General features: G+C 58.8%; 1 protein-coding gene across 14 annotated transcripts in view; it reads left to right on the top strand.

Annotated features, from left to right (window-relative positions):
* The window catches only part of CACNA1G (calcium voltage-gated channel subunit alpha1 G), a 63,009-nt gene that overhangs the window by 34,737 nt on the left and 7,575 nt on the right, over positions 1-20,697 (top strand). For 9 of the 14 annotated variants that reach the window (XM_036837223.1, XM_036837230.1, XM_036837226.1 and 6 more), the window contains 19 exons: positions 972-1,056; positions 1,139-1,332; positions 2,119-2,550; positions 3,442-3,542; positions 3,767-3,890; positions 5,727-5,795; positions 5,931-6,115; positions 6,933-7,059; positions 8,528-8,653; positions 9,218-9,307; positions 9,885-10,077; positions 11,886-11,939; positions 17,007-17,158; positions 17,918-18,027; positions 18,744-18,877; positions 19,138-19,208; positions 19,342-19,420; positions 19,515-19,636; positions 19,976-20,329. In XM_036837223.1, coding sequence (XP_036693118.1) covers positions 972-1,056; positions 1,139-1,332; positions 2,119-2,550; positions 3,442-3,542; positions 3,767-3,890; positions 5,727-5,795; positions 5,931-6,115; positions 6,933-7,059; positions 8,528-8,653; positions 9,218-9,307; positions 9,885-10,077; positions 11,886-11,939; positions 17,007-17,158; positions 17,918-18,027; positions 18,744-18,877; positions 19,138-19,208; positions 19,342-19,420; positions 19,515-19,636; positions 19,976-20,329 — 2,802 coding nt within the window. Of the gene's footprint in view, positions 1-971; positions 1,057-1,138; positions 1,333-2,118; positions 2,551-3,441; positions 3,543-3,766; positions 3,891-5,726; positions 5,796-5,930; positions 6,116-6,932; positions 7,060-8,527; positions 8,654-9,217; positions 9,308-9,884; positions 10,099-11,885; positions 11,940-17,006; positions 17,159-17,917; positions 18,028-18,743; positions 18,878-19,137; positions 19,209-19,341; positions 19,421-19,514; positions 19,637-19,975; positions 20,330-20,697 lie in introns of all 14 variants that reach the window. The other 5 variants (XM_036837227.1, XM_036837224.1, XM_036837233.1 and 2 more) reach the window with 2 other exon arrangements.

The raw sequence follows: 20,697 nt of genomic DNA, 5'->3' as shown, positions 1-20,697 counted from the left end.
TTGCCAGAATGTACCAGAATTTAAAATCTACTTCTGTGTCTTTGGCCCCTTGACCACCCAGGAGGTCCAGCAGGTACTCAGGGCCATGCTCCTCCCCTGGCCCCCACACTGAGCCTGTGCCCTGCTGTTTCCTGCACTGGCACCAGAATTCGGGCAAAGCCAGGGTTGCCATGGGACCCCATGGTGCTGCACATCCCAAGCAGCCCCCTGGAGATCCCACTTGATAATTAAAGGCCTCGTTAGGGATGTAAACTGAGTTAATGAAAATGATCCCCTGAGATGCCAATTACGCAATATTTATGTCCTTATCAAAAGCAGCAATCAAGTATTTCTTAATAACTTCTTAAGGAGAAGTGTGTAATTACTGGGGAACCTACTGACCTGCTAAGGAGGAAGAAAAAACTGTCCCAGAGACAGGGAGAGAGGTAAAAATGGGGCCAGGGGGAGAAGGCGGGGGCTTGGGGAAGATGGAGGGAAGAAGTAGAGGGACTGAAGTGGCATCCTTGGGCTGAGCTGCTCTGTCTGGGGTCCTTCAATTTTTCTCTGGGGCCTTGGGTCTGAGGCTCAGGGGAGGGCAGCCACGGAGGGAAAGCAGAGGGCACAAGTGGCCTTTGGAAATGAGGCTCTAGTGACTACTTCACTCAGGTCCCCAGCTCCCTCTGGCCTGTGCCACCTGCCTGCCAGGCTATCCCCTCTCCCCTCAGCCATTCTTGAAGCCAGTCCCAGCCTTGATGGTTGTGCTGTGGGTTCTGGGGAGAGCCGTGGCCTTCTCTGAGGTATCACAGGCCCTTGAGAGCCCTGGGCCCCAAGCCTGGGTGGTCTGGCCTGAGCCAGTGCATGTCTCGTGCCGTGGTTGCTGGTTCCTTGTGGCCTATATGTGGTGTGCGCGTGTGAAGACAGGGAGACCTCGATCCACCCTAGCAACCCCTGCCCGGCCACGTTCCTAAAGGCCCGCTGCTCTCCCACCCTAGGGAGATGCCACCAAGTCCGAGTCAGAGCCCGATTTCTTCTCGCCCAGCCTGGATGGCGACGGGGACAGGAAGAAGCGCTTGGCCCGTGAGTACCTCTCTGCGGGGGCAGCCCCTGGCTCTAGGCCAGCCTCCAGTGGACTCAGGGTCTCCCCCTCTCTCCCCCGCAGTGGTGTCTCTGGGAGACCACCCGGAGCTGCGGAGCAGCCTGTTGCCCCCTCTCATCATCCACACGGCCGCCACACCCATGTCGCTGCCCAAGAGCTCCAGCACTGGCCTGGCCGAGGCTCTGGGCCCTGCGTCCCGCCGTGCCAGCAGCAGTGGGTCGGCCGAACCGGGGGCACCCCACGAGACGAAGTCACCGGTAGGGGGTGCATGTGGGGGCCCGACGGTGGGAGATGTACAGACATCAGGAGGGAAGGGAGGTGGAACGGGCAGGCCCAAGGAGACAGCCCCTGAGCCACGGGGCGGGGGGGGGACAAGGCCCAGGGGGCGTCAGCAGGGCTGGTAATGCAGGCAGGCGCAGGAGCCTCGGCCTTGGGGGCAAAAGAGCAGCGTTCTAATTCTATTTCTTCTGTTCCCCGAGTGTCCTTGGATGAGACTCATTTCCCTCTGTAAAATGGGAGGGAATACCTCATCTTAATAATAGCAAACCCCATCCAGTTACTGATTCTGTGCCAGACACTGCTCTAGACATTGCTTATAAGTGTTCTTAATGCATGTGATCCTCACAGCAACCATCTGGTAGGTACCAATATTATCCCCATTTTTCAGACGGGGACCTGAGTCTCAGATTGCCAAAGTGATCTGTGGGAAGCTCCACAGTGAGCAGGCGACAGAGCCAGCATTTTAATCCAGGAGGTTGGTGTCAGGGCCCATGCTCTCACTGTGATTTTACACTGCCACTCACCTCAGTGAGGAATAGGTGCTAGGGTCATGTCGCTTTTACAGATGAGGCACAGCGAGGGTTAGTGACTTGCCCAAGGTCGCACAGATGGTGTGGGTCCAGGCATCCAGGTCCAGGGCTCCTGCTCATACCTTTACACCTGATGTGAGGCCAGAGAGGCTTACAGGAGCCAGGATGCATGTGAAGGGGCGTGGGGCCATGAGGTCCTGGCTGAGACCACTCTCTCCTCTGTTCGCCCCCCAGCCGAGCGCCCGCAGCTCCCCACACAGTCCCTGGAGTGCAGCGAGCAGCTGGGCTAGCAGGCGCTCCAGCCGGAACAGCCTGGGCCGCGCCCCCAGCCTGAAGCGGAGGAGCCCGAGTGGGGAGCGAAGGTCCCTGTTGTCGGGCGAGGGCCAGGAGAGCCAGGATGAGGAGGAGAGCTCGGAAGAGGAGCGCACCAGCCCAGCGGGCAGTGACCGCCGCCACAGGGGCTCCCTGGAGCGGGAAGCTAAGAGCTCCTTTGACCTGCCGGACACACTGCAGGTGCCCGGGCTGCACCGCACAGCCAGCGGCCGCAGCTCAGCCTCTGAGCACCAGGATTGCAACGGCAAGTCAGCTCCAGGACGCCTGACCCGGGCCCTGCGGCCCGACGATCCCCCACTGGATGGGGACGATGGCGATGACGAGGGCAACTTGGTGAGGCCCCTGTGGGCACAGTGACCTCTCACCCCTGACCTTGAGTGAGGGGAGCTGTGCCTGACCTGGTGCAGGACTGGACAACCCCCTCCCAGTTGTGTGGCATTCAGGGAGTTACCATCACGCCCAAAGGATCTCAAGGGATATCATCCCTGAAGCCAAGCTCCAAACAGCCCCTTTCTCCCTCTGCCCATCCCACCAAGCCCCAGATCCTTGTCATGCCTGGGTCTGCGGCTCTGCATCCTTGGTGGATAAGAATGGCTTCGGGCAGATGTGTATGAATCTTTCATGGCCCTCCCCCTGTGACTCAGAAAGACCCATCACTCATCTCTCCAAACTGATACCCTCCTCTGTCCCCCTCTCTCATCTCTACCTCATCACAAGCCTTGATTTCACACCCACTTTTACCCATTCACCCTTTTCCCAACCCCCTCACCACCACCTTTAACCCTGGGGATGGGGCTCAGGGACCTGGGACCCCAGGGTTAGCATGGGAGAAAGGTCCAGTGTCTCCTCATGCCAGGTGTGTCTTCGAACAGGCAGCTGTGATGGGGACAGTGTCTGATAACTGATGTGGCTTCCAAGCCCAGCGGGGAGGGAAGGAGGGAACACAGGCAGGGGGCTGGGCTGGAGGCAGAGATGGGAGGAGAGGAGAACCTGGGGGAAGCGAAGGGTTGGGGAGATGAAGGAAGTGAGGCATGCTCAGGGACTGAGGGGGGTTTTGGGGAGATGCGGAGGTGGTTTTAAGAATACAGGAAGAGAAGCCAGGCATAGGGCTGGGCCAGAGTGGAGAGGGTAGACTAGGAGTGAGGGCCACGGGGCTGCTGAGGAACCAGGGATCAGGAACTTGGAGGCCTGACCCTGCTCACATCCCGGGCCATCCTTCTACAGAGCAAAGGGGAAAGGATGAGAGCGTGGGTCCGAGCCCGGCTCCCTGCCTGCTGCCTGGAGCGAGACTCCTGGTCTGCCTACATCTTCCCTCCTCAGTCAAGGTCAGCAAGAGTGTCCCTGACCTGCACCCCAACCTCTCCTTCTCATGGGAAATTCTCCTGCGACTCCATCCCAGGGATGCTAGAAGTGTCCCCTGACGTGGGGGAGGATGAGAGCGGGGCCTGGGGATGGGAGGGCCCAGGATGGGTAGGGGCGGTGCCCCTTACTGCTGTCCCCCCTCCCCCTCCCCCCCCCCCACTCGGGCTTTGCCTCTGTCCCGGAGCAGGTTCCGCCTCCTGTGTCACCGAATCATCACCCACAAGATGTTCGACCACGTGGTCCTCGTCATCATCTTCCTCAACTGCATCACCATCGCCATGGAGCGCCCCAAGATCGACCCCCACAGTGCTGTGAGTCACTGGGGCTGACACAGCGGCTGCTGAGCGCCTGCTTTGTGCCCAAGCCTCCCGGATTAGCGGGTTAGCACGCATGCAGCGAGCCAGGCGGGCAGGGAGGCCCAGAGAGACACGGAGGCAGGGAGCCAGGAATCTCTGACTCTGACCCGTGCAACGGATGCCCCAGGATGCCTCCTGTGTCCCTCGCCAGCCTCCGTTTCCCTTCTGTGACACAGCAGCCAGTTGGGGGAGTGGGCCTTGCTCCTCGCCTGGGGAAAAGTGAGCTTCGTCGCACCCAGCTGTTTGCAGATGGCCTGTTCTCATGCGCCAGGGGCTTGTGAGGCCTGTATGTGAGTCAGTGAGTGTCATGGTGAGGCCAACAGTGAGACTGGCCCTGGCCGGGCTGAGTGGCAGAGGGTCTCCAGGACCTGGTGACTGAGGGGGAGGCGTCCTGCCCAATCTGCCCCATTGGCGGTGCCGCGTCGGGGAGGGAAGCTGCCCTTTGCTCCTCAGGGTACTGCCGGGTCACAAACAAGTAGGGCTTCAGGGGCGTCTGGAGGAGCACTGGTCACTGCTGCTTGGCTGTGAACCCGCCAGTCCTCCTCGGAAGGAGAGGAGAGGCCATGGGCCGGCGTATCTGGACATACTCCCCCGGGCCTGACCTCTTCAGGTTGGCCCAGCCGGTCCTGGGAGCTGTCTCTTCCCAGCCTGGCATCACAGCCTGTCGCCCCACAGTGATCCAGGTCCTAGAAGGGTGGGGGGCTCTGCTGCCCCTCCTGGCATCTTTCACCACTAGCTTGGAGGTGGTCTCCGCCCCTCCTTGCTGCCTCGCATACCACTGTTCACTTTTCGACATTGCTGGGGCTTGTTTTCCATTAGGGTGGGCTCCAGCCAGGCCAGCGTGGGGGTAGGTGGTGGTGGTGATGGTGAAGGGAGCCTGGGGAGTGGAGGGCCAGCCTGGGAATAGGTGAGAGAGCACAGCACAGCTCCGGGGACCCCCACCCCTGGAGCAAGGGTGGCTGGTCACACTGGCCCCCTCGTCTGCCTCCTGCCCAGGGCCCTGCCTCAGAGCTCACTGTGGCCACGTCTCTCCCCCACCTTCCCACTCAGCCCCTCCATCTCTAGCTCCGTCACGTGTGTGCTTCTCCCCCTCCCCTCTCGCTGCTTCTCACTCCCTCTGACGCTCACACTTTGCCTGCTGCCTCTCCAGCTCTCTACACCCCTCTCTTGGCCACCCAACGATGGAATCGGCCCACAGATATCAGGGGATTGGGTCACCTTCTTTCCTGCCCTGCTTCACCCTATGCCTGGCATAAATATGGTGCCTGGGGATGCACAGCCTGTACTGAGGCCCCCAGCTTGCCCTGCGGCTCCATTTCTGGGGCACACAGCAGGAAAGCAAGTACGTGGAGCAGAGGAGAGTAGGATGGGGCGTCAAGAGATCAAGCTAAACCCTGCTCCAGTTTTAAGAAAGGAATTGGTGAATAGGGCCTGAGATATGGGGCTCAGATGGCAGCACTGCGGTGGGAAGCACTTTCCCCTCAAGGCCACTCCGGGAGGTAGTGGGGGGCAGTTCTGTTCAGGGGCAAGAGTGGGACTGTGGCCAGAGCTGTAAGTGAGTCAGGGGGCTTGACGCTGGCTCTGTGTGTGTGTGTGTGTGTGTGTGTGTGTGTGTGTGTCTGAGTGGGGGGTGGGTGGGAGAGCAGGAAGGAGATTGTCTGCTTTGCTGGGGAGAGTGGGGGGTTTTGTTCTGAGTCAGACATTGGAGGCAGTTCCTGGCTTCCGTGTGCAGAGCAGACATGGCCCGAGGAGGGGATCCCAGTGGCAACACCTGCCTGCTCTCTCTTACAGGAACGCATCTTCCTGACCCTCTCCAATTACATCTTCACCGCAGTCTTTCTGGCTGAGATGACAGTGAAGGTGATGCGGGGTCGGCGTTCGTTTGGAGCCATCTGGCGCTCGGTGGGGGTGGAGAGCCTGGGTCACAAATGGAGGGCAGGGCTGGGGACTGACTGCAGGGAGGTGGCAGTGCCGGTGACGCGCGGGCGTCCTCAGGTGGTGGCGCTGGGCTGGTGCTTCGGGGAGCAGGCCTACCTGCGCAGCAGCTGGAACGTGCTGGATGGGCTGCTGGTGCTCATCTCCATCATCGACATCCTGGTGTCCATGGTCTCCGACAGCGGCACCAAGATCCTGGGCATGCTGAGGGTGCTGCGGCTGCTGCGAACCCTGCGCCCGCTCAGGTGCCCTGGGCAGGCGCACCCCAACGGCCAGCACCCCACCTGCCCCTGCCTCCTGCCTGTGACCCCACAGGGAGCCCTGTCCCCCACTCCAGTCATCGCTTCTCACTGGGTTTAACTGCGGCCCCAGCAGTCTCCCTCCACGGGCACCCCCCTCAGTGACCCCCCCCCCATGTGACATACTCCTGCAGGGCACAGTACAAGTGGCCACAGGCAGGACCCTCACATCCTTCAGCTGCAGCTCTCCCTTGGGTGGTACCCTCAGGGGTGACACTTGGCCCTCCCTGTGAAGTGACAGACTTTGTTTCCCGCTTTCCCCCTCTTTCCCCCCCCCCCCATCCCAGGGACTACCCACCAGGTAACACTTGTAGCAGGGGATCTCACCAATAAGGCAGTCACCCCGACCCCCACCCAGAGTCGGGAATTTCCGTGGGTGGGGGCGTGGATGGGGTGGATACTGACTGACCAGCGAGGGCTTTCCTGGCTGTGATGATCCACCTCCCCACCCCTTCCGTCCCTGCCTGCCCTCTACGTGCTCCGCACAAGTTTTATCTCCCCATCCCCACAACACACTGCATCCCTGGGTTGAATCAGCACCCCAGCCCCATCAGGTAATACTTTGACATCCTGGCAGTGGAGGTGGAGGCCTGGGGGTGGGTGGGGGTGTCTGCACTGTGAGCCCAGAGTGTCAACCTCTTCCCTCCACTAGAGCCCAGGATGGGGACCAGTGAGCCAAGATGGGAGGGAGTGGCAAGCAGGGCAAGGGGCGAGGGAGTGTCTGAGCCGGGAACCCCTCTTACCCCCCTCCCTCCCTCCCCAGGGTAATCAGTCGGGCACAGGGGCTGAAGCTGGTGGTGGAGACGCTGATGTCCTCGCTGAAGCCCATTGGCAACATTGTGGTCATCTGTTGTGCCTTCTTCATCATTTTTGGCATCCTGGGGGTGCAGGTTTGTGGGGGTCCGGGGCCAGCTGTCAGCAGAAACCTGAGGAGTGGCCTTCCTCTTGGCCCCGGGAATGCTGCGGCTCCAGGTGCTGCCGCCACCTTTATCCCAGAAAAGAATAAATAGGGATGCTTCCCTCGAAGCCCGAGGCCTCAGGCCCCTTTGCCTCCTGGGCGTTTTGGAGAAAACTGGGAGCCTGGAAGAGGCCACCAAGGGGAGAGCGCCTCGGGCTCTGGCCAGTGCCCACGCAGGCTGCCGCTCTGCCCTCTCACGCGCCACTCCAAGCGCAGACGCTGGCCTTGGCCCACAGTCTGCTCAGGGATCCCCTCCCTTCCTTCCCTGCTGGAGCGGGTGGGCTGCAGGCCAGGCCTGGGGATCCAGGGCCCAGGCAGCTGGGCCAGGTTAGCAGCGAGCTGGCAGGCAGGCGGGTGCAGACCCCAGACGAGGCAGGAAGTGGGGGCTGCTGGGGAAACTTGGCCTCTGTCCCAGGGAGGGAACTTGGCTTTGGAGGAAAAAGAAAGGGAGCTGCCTGCAGGATTCAGCAGGCGCCTCCGGGAGCCGGGGGAGCCCCTCCGTCCTGCTCTTCCGGAGCACCCCGCCTCGCCCCAGGCTCCAGATGTTTCAGCTGCAGCGTAGATGGCTGCTGTTGGGCCAGAGGGAGCTCCTGGGTGGCTACCCCCATCCCTATCCCTTCCTTCGGCTTCTTGGGGTATCCACTCTGCCCTGGGGACGGGGTATTCTTGTGTTTCCTCGAATTCTCTGGCTCTAGAGGCCAGTCTGGTGTACGTTTGCCAGGGCTGCGTGGTGCCTCTCTGCACACCAGGTGCCCCTTCCCCTTCCCTTACTTTTGGCCTACTTAGGCCCCCTGGTCCTCCTGTCCCTCAAATCCCTTCCCCACAGTCATAGCCTGGTCTGTTCTGGAGTGAGGGTGAGCTTTCCAGTCAGAAAGACCTGAGCTCGAGCCCCCTTTCCACCACCTACTGGTTGTATGACCTTAATGAGTGAATTTACTTCTCTGAGCCTCAGTTTTCCTCATCTGTTAAGTGGGGTCCATAATACCTAGCCCGCCCCCACCGTTAATCCAGATCCCTCGGCCCTGCCCTAGAGTGTCTGACTCACCGGGTTTGTGGTGGTCCTGAGCACATTCCCAGATAATGCTGATGCTGCTAGCCCAGGGACCCCACCTGGAGAATCACGGGCCTCCCCCTTTGTAGAAAGCGAATGACCGTTCCCCTCCTTCCAGCCTTTCCCGGTGCCCTCCCCAAGGACCTTTCCTTGCTCTCCAGGGCCTCTGCTCCAAGGAGCCCCGAGAAAGGGGTGCCTGCAGGGGAGGCTCCTGTCAGTGTTTCTCTGACTTGCCCCAGCACCTGGCCCTCACCCAGGGTGTGCCCAGAGCTCTTAAGCCCCAGGGCTGGTCTGGGCTTCCTGTGCTCACAGCTCACTTCTCTCTGTCTCCGGGCGTGTGTGTGTTCAGCTCTTCAAAGGGAAGTTCTTCGTGTGCCAGGGCGAGGACACCAGGAACATCACTAACAAGTCTGACTGTGCTGAGGCCAGTTACCGGTGGGTCCGGCACAAGTACAACTTTGACAACCTTGGCCAGGTGAGCCCCAGGCTCCAAGGTGGAGGTGGGAGTGGTGGCAGGAGTCTGGGGAGGACACAAGTCCATGCTTAGTGATGCATGCAGGGCAACTGGCCCGCCTCTGTTTCATCAGCTAGTGAATGGGTCCTAATGGGATCTCCTTGGAGGGGAGTAGTGAGGATACAGTGAGATGATGTGTGTATTTGTTTCGCACGGTACAAGGTGCAGGCATATTGTCAAGATGATTCTTTTTCTCACTCCACGTTCACAGAAACAGAAATGTAGAAAATGAAATAGCTCGCTCAGTTTTGCCGGTTTATTTCCTTGCCCCACCCTGGTTTTGGTTTCTGGATTTCCAGGACTCTGGGGTCCCTTGCTCTACCTGGCTGAGGTCATCTCCCACGGCTCTTCTGCCTTCATAGCAGCCAAGGAGCCTTGGGAAAGAGAGCTCTCCCGGGGCCTGGAGTGTGACTCTGAAGGCCTAGGGTCCCCCCGAGCTACTGCCAGGAGGTGCTTTGGGTGGAAGTGGTGGGTGGCTTGGCCATGCATCCTAGGTTTCAAGTGGTCCTTTCCTCCCCCCCGCAGGCCCTAATGTCCCTGTTCGTGCTGGCCTCTAAGGACGGCTGGGTGGATATCATGTATGATGGGCTGGATGCTGTCGGTGTGGACCAGCAGGTAGGGCTGAGGTGGGCAGGATCCATCTTTGCGCTCAGGTCACTCACCATGGGCCAACTCCAGGTGTGATGGGCGCAGGCTTGGACAGAAAGACAGCAAGGCAGGTTGGCAAAACGCCATCCAAGAGGCATCGCCTCTTACAGCAGAGGCTGTAACTGGTGGCCTGCAGGCAAATCCGGTCATGCTTTATTGGCTTGCAACATATTTAAATATTTTTGAATTAGTGGTAAGCAGTTAAAAATTGACAAATTTTACATGAAAATCTGGATTTGGGCCTGCTCAGGAGAAGTCCAAAGATCTGGAAACACTGGGCTTGAATTCCTGAAGGGCAGGAGTCAGCTGAATCAAAGAAGCAGCTGCCCCTTTTGGATAGAACATCCACTCTCTATATTTTGCCACAGTCCCCACCTTTCCCTACTGCCTAACACCAAACCCACATCATTCATTTACATCACCTGCTGGGTCTGCGTAACTGAGTGTGCAGGCCCTGTCTTAAGGAACGCAGGCTGTAGGGCAGCACCTGTGACAGTTACCCTTGAGCTAATGTCTCCACTTTGTCCTTCCTGCTTCCCACCAGCCCATCATGAACCACAACCCCTGGATGCTGCTGTACTTCATCTCGTTCCTGCTCATCGTGGCCTTCTTTGTCCTGAACATGTTCGTGGGCGTGGTGGTGGAGAACTTCCACAAGTGTCGGCAGCACCAGGAGGAGGAGGAGGCCCGGCGGCGGGAGGAGAAGCGTCTACGGAGATTGGAGAAAAAGAGAAGGAGTAAGGAGAAGCAGATGGCTGGTCGGTAGTCTTTCCACATCTCTCTGAGTCGTACTTGACCTTGGCCTTGCGACTGTAGGGGGCTAGGGGCTAGGGGCTGGGGCTGGGGCAGGGAGAAGATGCTCCCACCCCCTCCCCTCCTCCTTCCCCTTGAGAGCATGTCAGCCTCTGGAGCCTGCATGAAGCAGACCAGTTCAGCCCTGTGAGGGCAGGGGAGCTACCCCACTGCGGGGCTCCCGGTCTCAGCATTGTGCTCCCCAGATGATGCCAGGTGGGAGCTGATGCACGGTCCCTCCCAGCTCGACTCTGAGAGGAGCCTCATGGGATGAAAATCCTGCTGCATTGCCCCGTGCCAGTGCCCACTGACCCCGGGCTTGGCCCAAGTGCCAGCCTTGCCTGCCCCAGTGTTGGCGAGCAAGCATCTTCAGCCTGTGGCTACCCAGTGTCTGTAGCTGCTGGGCAAGGCCTCAGCAGAACCTACAGATGGACCGTGGCGTGAGCAAACCCCAGACCCCTCCTTCCTCCCTATCTCCAGCAAAACTCCCTGGCTTCCTGACTGTCCTTTTTTTTTTTGCCAAGCGGTACAAAAATACTCCCTCAGCTCAGGGAAGGTCTGAGGTCACAGGAACTCTAAGGTCATGACGCTCTGGACTTAGATCCTTCAGCCCCTCACCTTTGATCTCCAACATCTCTTGCCATTGGCCGGGTGAGGCCCCCACCCCCTCCCTCCTCACACTCTCATGCCAATGGGCGGGCCGAGGCTAAGCGAAAGACACCCAGATTCCAGGGAGGACAGAGGGGTGACAGGCGTGCGGGTCCTGTTGTCTCCCCGTGTGTCTGCAGGTGTGTCTGCACTTGGCTCCCCTCCCCGTCTGCAGGGCTCCTGCCTGTCTGTCTGGTACTCGACAATCTGTGTGACTCTCTCTCAGTCACTGCCCACTCTCTCTAAGTGTCTTTATGTGTGGGTTTCTCTAAGCCTTTGTGTGTCTGCCTCTGTTTGGTCTGTGGGTTTCCCCTCCTCTCTCTACCCTTTCACAACTGTCTTTCTTATGCCGATAAGATGCATGAGGTGCTCTGAGTTTTCCCTTTGGTTTGTTGAAATGTGAGTACTACCAAGAGGGTCGGGGGCTGCGGTGCCCCCTCAGCCCCTGGCTCTACCTCCTGCTACCTGTGAGGGCACCTGGAGCGAGGGGAGGGCTGTAGGGGGGTGTGGGGGAGGTTGGGTGGGACAGAGCCCACGCTCCCTGTGAGAGGCGGGGCTGCTCCAGCAGACGGGGAGGGGACACTGGCCTCTGGGCAGCAGATCTGGGCTAGGGGTCCCGTCTTGGCTCCCTGTGGACGGCTGAGGCCGAGCGGGCGCACTGCCCCCAGCAGCCATGCTCCCACTCCGCCCCTCCTTGCAGTCTGCCTTCTCAGCAGGACATCTGCAGATGGAACTCTTGGCAGGAGGCAACCGTGGCCCTGCCTGACCAGCTGGCTCCCCTTCCGGGGTCTGCAGCCTTCTCAGGTGCTGCTGAGGCCGCAGCGCGGGTAGGAGTGGACATCTGTTCTGAGGACAGGCTTCCTCCCCTCCCCATGCCTCCGACTCCCTGCCCCTGTGACCCTGATGAGCTGGCCGAATTGCTCAGCTTCCTCAAGTGCCCTGTGCCCGAGTTTGGGGCTGGCACTCAGGACAAGCCACCCTTGCTCAGCACGCCCTATTCATAGGAAGAGTGAGGGTCAGAGCCCACGGGGAGCAAGCTGCTGAGGGGGCCCTGCCCAGCCCACCTGGTCCGGCCAGTGACCGATGTCGTGTTTCGTTCTTTTAGATCTAATGCTGGACGATGTAATTGCTTCCGGCAGCTCAGCCAGCGCGGCGCCAGGTACTGCGTCTGGGGTTGTGGGTTCCAGGGTGTGGCCCGGGCAGTCAGGCCCGCCCCATGCATGCCGGCATCCTCTTTGCTCCCTCTCCATGGCTCACTGATTCTGTCCTCTCAGGGTGAGGGGTAAGGGTCCCTGGGGTGCCAGGCTCCATGGCACCCCGTAGGCCTGTGCTAGCTGGACAGGAGGTGAGGGCCTTAGCACACCCCTCCCTCCAGCTTCTCTTGGTGGACCCTCCTTGTCTGGCCAGGCTTCCGAGGCCCGAGCTCCCAGCCCCCTGCCACCTCCTCCCATTCCTGCTCCTCCTCCCAGGTCACACTGTTCGATTATTAGAGCGGCAATCTCTCCTGCCTCCTTCTGTCTGAAGGGGATACTTTGATCCAAGCGAGCAGGATAAGAGGAGCAGAGAGGGAGAGGATTTGTTTTAAAAATGTGACGATGAGTAATTGAACAGACTCATTAATAGTCAAGTAATTGCGGTGGCCACGTCATCGCTACGAACAGCAGGAATTAGGAATCAAAGGCCTGAGTTAGCCACAAGCTTCTCCCCCAAAAGCCAAAGATTTGGGAGTGAGTTGGGTCATTCTCTTTGAGAGCCGTGTCCCTGGGAAGGCCCTCCTGGTTCTGCCTGCCCTCCCCTGGTCCTTTGGCCCCTGCTCTCCCAACACAGCCCCCAGACAGAGGTTCAGGGGTTTTGAGAATCTGTGACGGAGTTGTGGGGCCTCGTTACACCCTCTGATGTCTCCACCCAGCGGTTCCCAACCTGTTCATCCCTATGGGCCCCCCTTGTCATCTCCTCCAACAGACTCCACATTTTAAAAGACTGTCTTTGAAGTTGAGAGCACTTCAATAATGACTTTGTTTCACCGTTTTTATTAATCAACGGCACATCTAATTGCTAATCAGAGCTTCTGAGCTGCAGAAGCTTTCACACTGAACGATAACAAAGAAAGACCATTTTGCCATTAAATTAGCTTGTGGGGTCTTAGCACAGGCATATGATTTCTTTTAAGCTTTTAGAAATATTGAGAAGAACCTAAGGACCCCCATGTGGCTGCCTCCTCAGGCTGCTGAGGGATTGGGACTCCAGGCTGGGAACCATGGGCTGTACCTTTGTCCACTTTTCTGCATTCTCCCAGGAGCCTGACTCCAGCAGACGCTGCCCTGTGGGTGCTGGGCTGCCTGATCAAAGGGGACCCCCTGAGCTGCCATTTGAGAGGTCACCCCTGAGGCCCTGGGTGGGTTGATATCTCCTGTCCCCATGGTGCTGAGCTGTGATGTTTGGCATTGAGAGACCATCTGTGGGCTCAGGAGGCTCCAGCTGCTTTGTGTCTGAATTGCCCGGGCCCCACATCTCAGAGTCAGGCTGTGAGTTCCTGATGTGTTAGGGAATGAGAGGAGGGTGAGGGGACGTGGCCTTCAGCTTTTCCCTTACGGGTTCACCTGGTCTGTAGGCTGACATGTCTACACATACACACTCATGCCAAAATACCACAGGGCTGGCCCACAGAGGCTTCTCCCCCAAGAATCAACACGTGCAGATTCCCATGGCCCCCAAGACCGTCTCCTGACACACCCACTTAATGCTAAACACTCTCTTACTCTCACACTGCACCTCCCCCCCCTTTCTGGGGATATTCTGCCATGCTCCTGTTGGCACAGGCATGTATGTAGACTGGTTACAAGAGTGTCTTACCCTTCCAGCTGGTAATGAAGACTCAGAGACCCCAAACAAGGGCTCAAATCACCCCATATCCCTCTTTCCCAAACCTCGTGTTCTGTGTGGTCCACACTAGAGCTTTTCAAATTTCACCGTGCCTAAGAATCACCCAGAGGACATATTAAAACACAGATTCCCCACTGAGCCCCACCTTAGAGGTTCTCACAGAGTGGTCCAGGGTAGGACCTGAGCATCTGCATCTCCAATCAGCTCACAGGGGGTGGCGATGATAGTGCATCAGTCTACCCAACGGTGTGATGGGGATGAAGTCACACCCTCTAGTCTGGGGCTGCTGGAATCAAACACGTGCACCATACCTCCCTGCCAGCACCACTCCCACCCTGTGCTGCCCCCAGCAGAAGCAGAGCAGCTAGATCCCAGGGAAAGGCAGAAGGGAAGAGTCTCTGATTATCAGGAAAATGGTCCTGACCAGACACCTGGGTCCAGCCCAGCTTCCAGGTGGAGGGAGAGACCGGGGCTGCCGCGCAAGCAAGGCAGCCCCAAGTGATCACTCAGCCTCCAGCACCAGCTCTGCTCCCCTCGGCCTCCTGTGGCGCCTACCTCCACTCACCCTCTCTCCTTCCACCAGGACCCACTGATCAGGCCTGGCTATAGCAGCTGAAGGTGGCCTCTGTCATGGGGGCCTGTGTCCCTGGGAGTGACCCCTGCCTTCCTCCTAGTCCCACCACACTCCTTTGCAAACCCTCTGCCCTGGCTGTGCCGCGTGCTCCGGGGACCCCTACTAACTCACTGTGCCTGTGGCTCACACTCACAGCCTTGCACCCCCTACTGCACCTCTCCTCTGCTCCCGCCCCTGACTGGACGCTGGGCAGTCCTAGGGGTGCCCTTCTCCCCACTGTCTGACTCTGGTATTTTCTCCATCTAAGGCAGCTCATACTGGTAGGAGGCAGGGAGATGGGGCCAGGGCTGCCGACATGCCAGTGACCACTGGTCAAGGCCCCTCCTGGGCTACAGCTGGAGCTGTCAGAGCAGCGCACCCACCCAAGGCTCCTCCCAGGGGTTCTCAGTTTCTTCTCTGAGCCCAGATGCTTGCCTGTAGAACCGAGGTCCGGGAGCAAAAGGGGAGTGGCATCATCCAGAGCCCAACAACAAGAGCCTTTGGGCAAACTCTTCGAGGGCACCCTCCGGGCCAAAGCCCCAAGGCTTTGTGTCTAAACCCACCTGGCAGCTGGTGAAGGACTGGGGCTGGGAGTTCAGGTCCTGGCTCCGTTGCTGCCTCACAATGTGTAGATAACTCACTTTTTGATGGGCCTCCTTCTCTCCCTCTGTAAAACAAAGGGGTTGGCGGAGGAGATGCTTATCAGGTCAGCCCTCGTACTCTTTGGACCTGTGCTCTAATGGGGGGATTTCTGGCAGCCTTGGTACCTGCCGGTCTGGGGTCCAGGCCGAGGGTAGAAGGGCTCTGTACAGACCTCAGGGGCCTGGGACCGGTCGCTGTGAACAGATGCCCTGCTTCAGTCGTCCTGCCCCCACCTTCCCTCTGGGCCTCCACCCGCTCCTCAGTCTCCTAGAGCAAGGCCAGGAGGTGGTGACAGCAGCTCCATCTGGCCTGGGGCTGCTAACACAGTCAGACTGGGGTGACGGGGGGGGGGGGGGGGGGACGACTCTCCCAACCTCTCCTCTGCATTGTCTCAGCTGATAATGGGGCTAATAAGGAGCCACTTTTTCTAACCTAATTGTATTCAAACATTTTAGTTAATTCTCCATTCCTATTTTAGCATAATGGGATTGGGTGCTTTCGGCACTTATGGAGATTAATGCAGAGAAAGAGTTCCAGCTGCTAAGGCAACCCTGGGCGACTAGCGCCCTCTGGTTCTGTGGGTTCTGAAGGAAGGAAGGAAGAGGCTGGCTCGCCCACTCACCCTCCAGATAGCATCGCTGTGTGGATGACCTGTGTGTCCTCATGTTGTCCCCTGACCCCAGCCACTCCACCCCCATTCTCCTGGGGGCCGGGAGGGCTGCCTGAGCCAACAAAGCCACAGTTGGCTGGCCCATCTCTGGAAACAAAAATATGGCCCAACGCACCGTATGGTGCAGCGGAACACTTGGGGCTTTCTGCCTCTTGGTTATCCACACCTCAAGGCTGATGCTGGTACGTGGCATCTGGTGAGGCTGAACGGGCAGCTCTTGGGTGCTCTTCTTCCTTTGGCCTTTGGTGGGGCCCCGCCCAGGCCGCTCCCTGCCTCAGTTTACCTCTCTGTTAATAGTCCTGCATGGGAAAGGACAGTTATAACCAAGCTGGCCTGAGCCCAGAGCTTCCTGCCACCCCTGGCACAGCCCTCAGAGGCTGCAGCCCTGGCTCTCTGGCTTCCGCCCTAGACCTCCTGAGGGGGAAGGGCTGTCTGGGACCTGAGGCTGCCCCAAGCCTCCCAACGGGGTGCCTCTTCTTTCTTTGTGGCTGCCTGGGGACCCAATCTTTCAGCTGCCTCTGATGACATGTATCCCCAACTTGGCATGGCCTTTCCTCACACGTGGAGGAAGGGCCCCCTGTGATCTCCTGCCCCCAGATTCATTCTGCCTGCCTAGTAGGTCAACCTTCTGGCACCATGATCTTTATAACTAAGTGGTTCACTAATTACAAGAGAAATATGATGCCTCTGACAGATCTCAGACAGTGCTTCCAGCCCAGCCTGCAGGGGAAGCCGCCCTGGCCCCCAGGAGCAGGCTGGGCACAGCCTCATTAGAAACTGGGTGAGCCCTTCAGGTGCGACAGAGCAGAGCCCTGTGGCCGCCCCTCCTCCCTCCCCCACATGAGGGTTCAGGAGACCCAGACCCTGCCCCTGCCCCCGGCGGCCCTCAAGCCAGCCAACAAGATGTCCAATTTCCAATCTCCGGTTTTATCTCCAAATCCCAGCTCTGTGTAATCTCCTCTGCTCCCCTCGAGAGGCTGAGCTTGGTGAAGGAGCAAGAGCCTTCACCTCTCCATTGATGGAGCTTCCTCTGAGTGCAATAAGACCGGTTGTTTTTCATCTACTGATCTGGCCTTGCTGCAGAACATCGAGTCGAGGGTGTTACAAGGGGCTGCTGGATTTTGGAGGCTGCCTCGGGAAAGGGGCTCACCTGGTGTCTAATGTGGGTGGGGAGCTCTGCATGTCCTGACCCCTTCTTTGCCCAACTGCAGCCAGTAGAACAAATGCTTGGAGGGGTGACCCTGAGAGAGCTGCCCCCGCCCAAAAGGGCAGTGCGTGGAGGATGAGGATGCTGATGACGCTGGAATGTTTCTGGCATTAGAGGCTGGTGGCTGTGAGGGACTGTGGGTGGAGGGGACGCAGGGGGCAGGGCCCGATGGCTGCTCTGTTCCCCCCTCCCTGCCCCGCTGCCCCACCAGAGGCCCAGTGCAAACCCTACTACTCGGACTACTCCCGCTTCCGGCTCCTCGTCCACCACCTGTGTACCAGCCACTACCTGGATCTCTTCATCACGGGTGTCATTGGGCTGAACGTGGTCACTATGGCCATGGAGCACTACCAGCAGCCCCAGGTAGGAGCGAGCGACTGGCCTTCTGGACCCCACCTCCAGCCATGAGCCTGCCAGGTGAATCTAACCCAGCCTGAGCCAGAGCACCTCCGGCGAGTGCTGGGTGCCCTAGAGGGGGTCCTCTTGTACCCCTTGCAGTGACCCTCTGAAGATCGGTCTCATCTTGGTTTTACAGATGAGGACACTGAGGCTCAGAGAGGTTAGTTGAGTTGATCGAGGTCACACAGCTAGGAAGTAGAGGACCTGGTTTCTTCGCCCAGCAGATATTTATTGAGTATCTTAAATGTACTGGACCTTTGAGGGTAAAGAAGGCAGACCAGTGCCTGCCCTTCTGGACTTTAAATTCTCGTGAACATCCAGCTCCAAACCTCACCTGTGATCTTGCCACCTCTCAAATAAGCCTCCGTCAGCTGCCTTCCACGTCTCAGTTTTCTCATCTGTAAAATAGGGACATTGAATTGATAATGCAAAAGGCCCCTTCCAGTTCTAGCATTCTGTGCCTTCCAGCACATTCTCATGTGATCTCCTCACTGACCCTCAAGGAGAGAGCTCCTTCAACACCAAGTTTGGATCATGCATGTGAATGAGAACCCTACTCTATCCTAGAGTGGTGACCAATGGTCAGCCATCATGGTGGGAAGAGATGAAAGGCCCCCTTAGACTCACCCTGTCTCCCAGATCTGGGAGGAATGATAGAGGGGTCAGGGCAGGCATCGTCCCTGGGCCTTAAGAGACCCTGCATCTTGCCTCCATCCCTGCCAGATCCTGGACGAGGCTCTGAAGATCTGCAACTACGTCTTCACTGTCATCTTTGTCTTGGAGTCAGTTTTCAAACTGGTGGCCTTTGGCTTTCGACGGTTCTTCCAGGACAGGTAACAGAGAGGGGAGGGGAGTAGGGGAGTGGGCAAAAGGGTGTGTTCTCCTGGGGAGGTGCCCCGGAGGATCCAGTGCCTGAAGACCTTTCTTGACTCTGGAGGTTCAGACTCCACTCCAGGACCTACCCAGGGCTGATGGTGGGCTGGGGGTGGGGGTATATCCAGGGCCTGGGAGATGGGAGGGAAGGGAGGGAGCTTGGCAAGGCAGAGCCTGCAGACACTGACAGCTGAAAACCAGTGTGGCTTAGACTGGAGCCAGACTGCCTGGACAGATCTGAATCCTGGCTCCATCACTTAGAAGCGGGTAACTTTGGGTAAGTTACTTAAGTTACTTAATCGCTCTCCGTTTCCTCATCCGTAGAATGGGATATAATAGCTGTATCTACATCATAGAGTTGTGAAGACTGTGAGTTCCTATTTGTAAAGACTTTCAAATAGTGCTTGGCACAGAGCAAATACCATGTTAATGCTAGATAAAAAAGCAAATGAATAAAAACGAAAAGCAGAGGCCCTTGAGCTAAAGTCCCAGCCCCACCTGTGCCACCAACTGGCCGTGTGACTGTAGACAAACCACCGCTTCTCTGCAGGATGGAAAGACTGGACAGGCTGACCTCCACTCTCCCTTCTGTGGCTGAGAATGTGCCACTCGCGTTGCCACAGCTGCCCCCTCCTCTGCAGTGCCCCCCTCAGGGAGCTGTGTCCTGGGCTTTCAGGTGGAACCAGCTGGACCTGGCCATTGTGCTGCTGTCTATCATGGGCATCACGCTGGAGGAGATCGAGGTCAACGCCTCACTGCCCATCAACCCCACCATCATCCGCATCATGAGGGTGTTGCGTATCGCCCGAGGTCAGTGCCCGGCTGCCCGCCCACCGTGGCCACCCTCCCAGGGTGACCTGCTCAGGGGGAGATGGCAGGGGTCAGCTCTGACTGGCTAGGGATGAGGTGGGTGTGGGTTCCGTGAGCCTTTCTTCCAGCCTCTGACAAAAGGGAAAGCTGGGGGCCGGGCTGAGGGTGGGGGTGAAGCCATGGCAGCCTGGCCCTGGCTCCACCAGCTGTGTGACCTGGGACCCAGAGGGGCCAGCTCACGACATTGTCCTGTCCTGCAGTGCTAAAGCTGCTGAAGATGGCTGTGGGCATGCGGGCGCTGCTGGACACAGTGATGCAGGCCCTGCCCCAGGTAGCTGGGAGGCGGGGGTGGGTGGGAAGGGTCCTCTCGGGAAGGAGAGGGTGCTCTCCAAAGGGGCGGGGGCTCAGGGAAGCTGGCTGGGAGACCCAGTGGCACCTTTTCCATTTCTTTTCCTCTTTTCCAGGTGGGGAACCTGGGACTTCTCTTCATGTTGTTGTTTTTCATCTTTGCAGCTCTGGGCGTGGAGCTCTTTGGAGACTTGGGTGAGTTGGGGTAGGGAGGGCAGAGGAGCCAGGGCTGGAGACCCAGGGGCTCCTGGACTAACTCGGGCCTCTCTCCCCTTCCCTTCTCCTCCAGAGTGTGACGAGACACACCCCTGTGAGGGCTTGGGCCGCCATGCCACCTTTCGGAACTTTGGCATGGCCTTCTTGACCCTCTTCCGAGTCTCCACAGGTGACAACTGGAATGGCATTATGAAGGTGAGAGCCCACCGCGGCGAGGTCCCTCCCAGGGCTGGCTCGGGCCCCAAGGAGACAGCCCCACTTCTTGGCTCAAGATGAACTGGATGTGAATAAAAGCATGTAACCTTCTGTCCCCCATGCCGGAACACTCTGGAGCTCCCTCTCCCCAGGACATGCTCTGACTCACACTTCCCAGGACAGTGTCTAGTGCTCTTCTGCCCCCAGGACACCGTCACTCCCTCCTCCCCCTGCCCTTCCTTCTCCCCCTGCAAAGCTCCGTGACACCAGAGACCTGATTTCCCAGGATGGCTCTGTCCGCTGCCCTCACAACCGCACCTCTCTAACCCGCCTCCCCAGGACACCCTCCGGGACTGCGACCAGGAGTCCACCTGCTACAACACCGTCATCTCTCCCATCTACTTCGTGTCCTTCGTGCTGACAGCCCAGTTTGTGCTGGTCAACGTGGTGATTGCCGTGCTGATGAAGCACCTGGAGGAGAGCAACAAGGAGGCCAAGGAGGAGGCCGAGCTGGAGGCTGAGCTGGAGCTGGAGATGAAGACACTCAGCCCACAGGCCCCCTCGCCACTGGGCAGCCCCTTCCTCTGGCCTGGGGTCGAGGGCCCCGACAGCCCTGGCAGCCCCAAGCCCGGGGCCCCACACGCCGCAGCCCATGCTGAAACAGTCTCCCACTTCTCCCTGGAGCACCCCATGGTGAGCAAACACCCCCTTCGCCTCCAGGGGGTGCGGGACGGAGACCGGTGGCACGGGTGCTCAGCGGCTCGGTGCTTGGGTGGTGTACAGGGAGCGGGCGGCAAGCAGGCCCTGGGGCTCCTCCTGAACCGTCTGACCCTCCTGCCTGGATGTGGAGGGGTGAGCAGGCCCCTGTCATCCCCAGAGATGGCTGCCTGCACTCACGGCGTGGGGCCACCCCCGCAAGTCGCTGGCACACGTGCTGGCTCATCCGTCCCGGTGCCTCCCGTTTGGCCTGGACTCCCTTTCCTGGCTCTTAGGTTCAAGGCTGTTTTCTGTTTCCTTCCTGTTTCTTTCTTACCCTCGCCCTGATTTTGTCAAACCTCTTT

The sequence above is a fragment of the Balaenoptera musculus genome, chromosome 20 (assembly GCF_009873245.2).
Source record: "Balaenoptera musculus isolate JJ_BM4_2016_0621 chromosome 20, mBalMus1.pri.v3, whole genome shotgun sequence".
In the NCBI taxonomy this organism is placed as follows: domain Eukaryota; kingdom Metazoa; phylum Chordata; class Mammalia; order Artiodactyla; family Balaenopteridae; genus Balaenoptera; species Balaenoptera musculus.
Note: the sequence above shows the minus strand (reverse complement) of the source record. Positions and strands in the feature narration are given on the sequence as shown.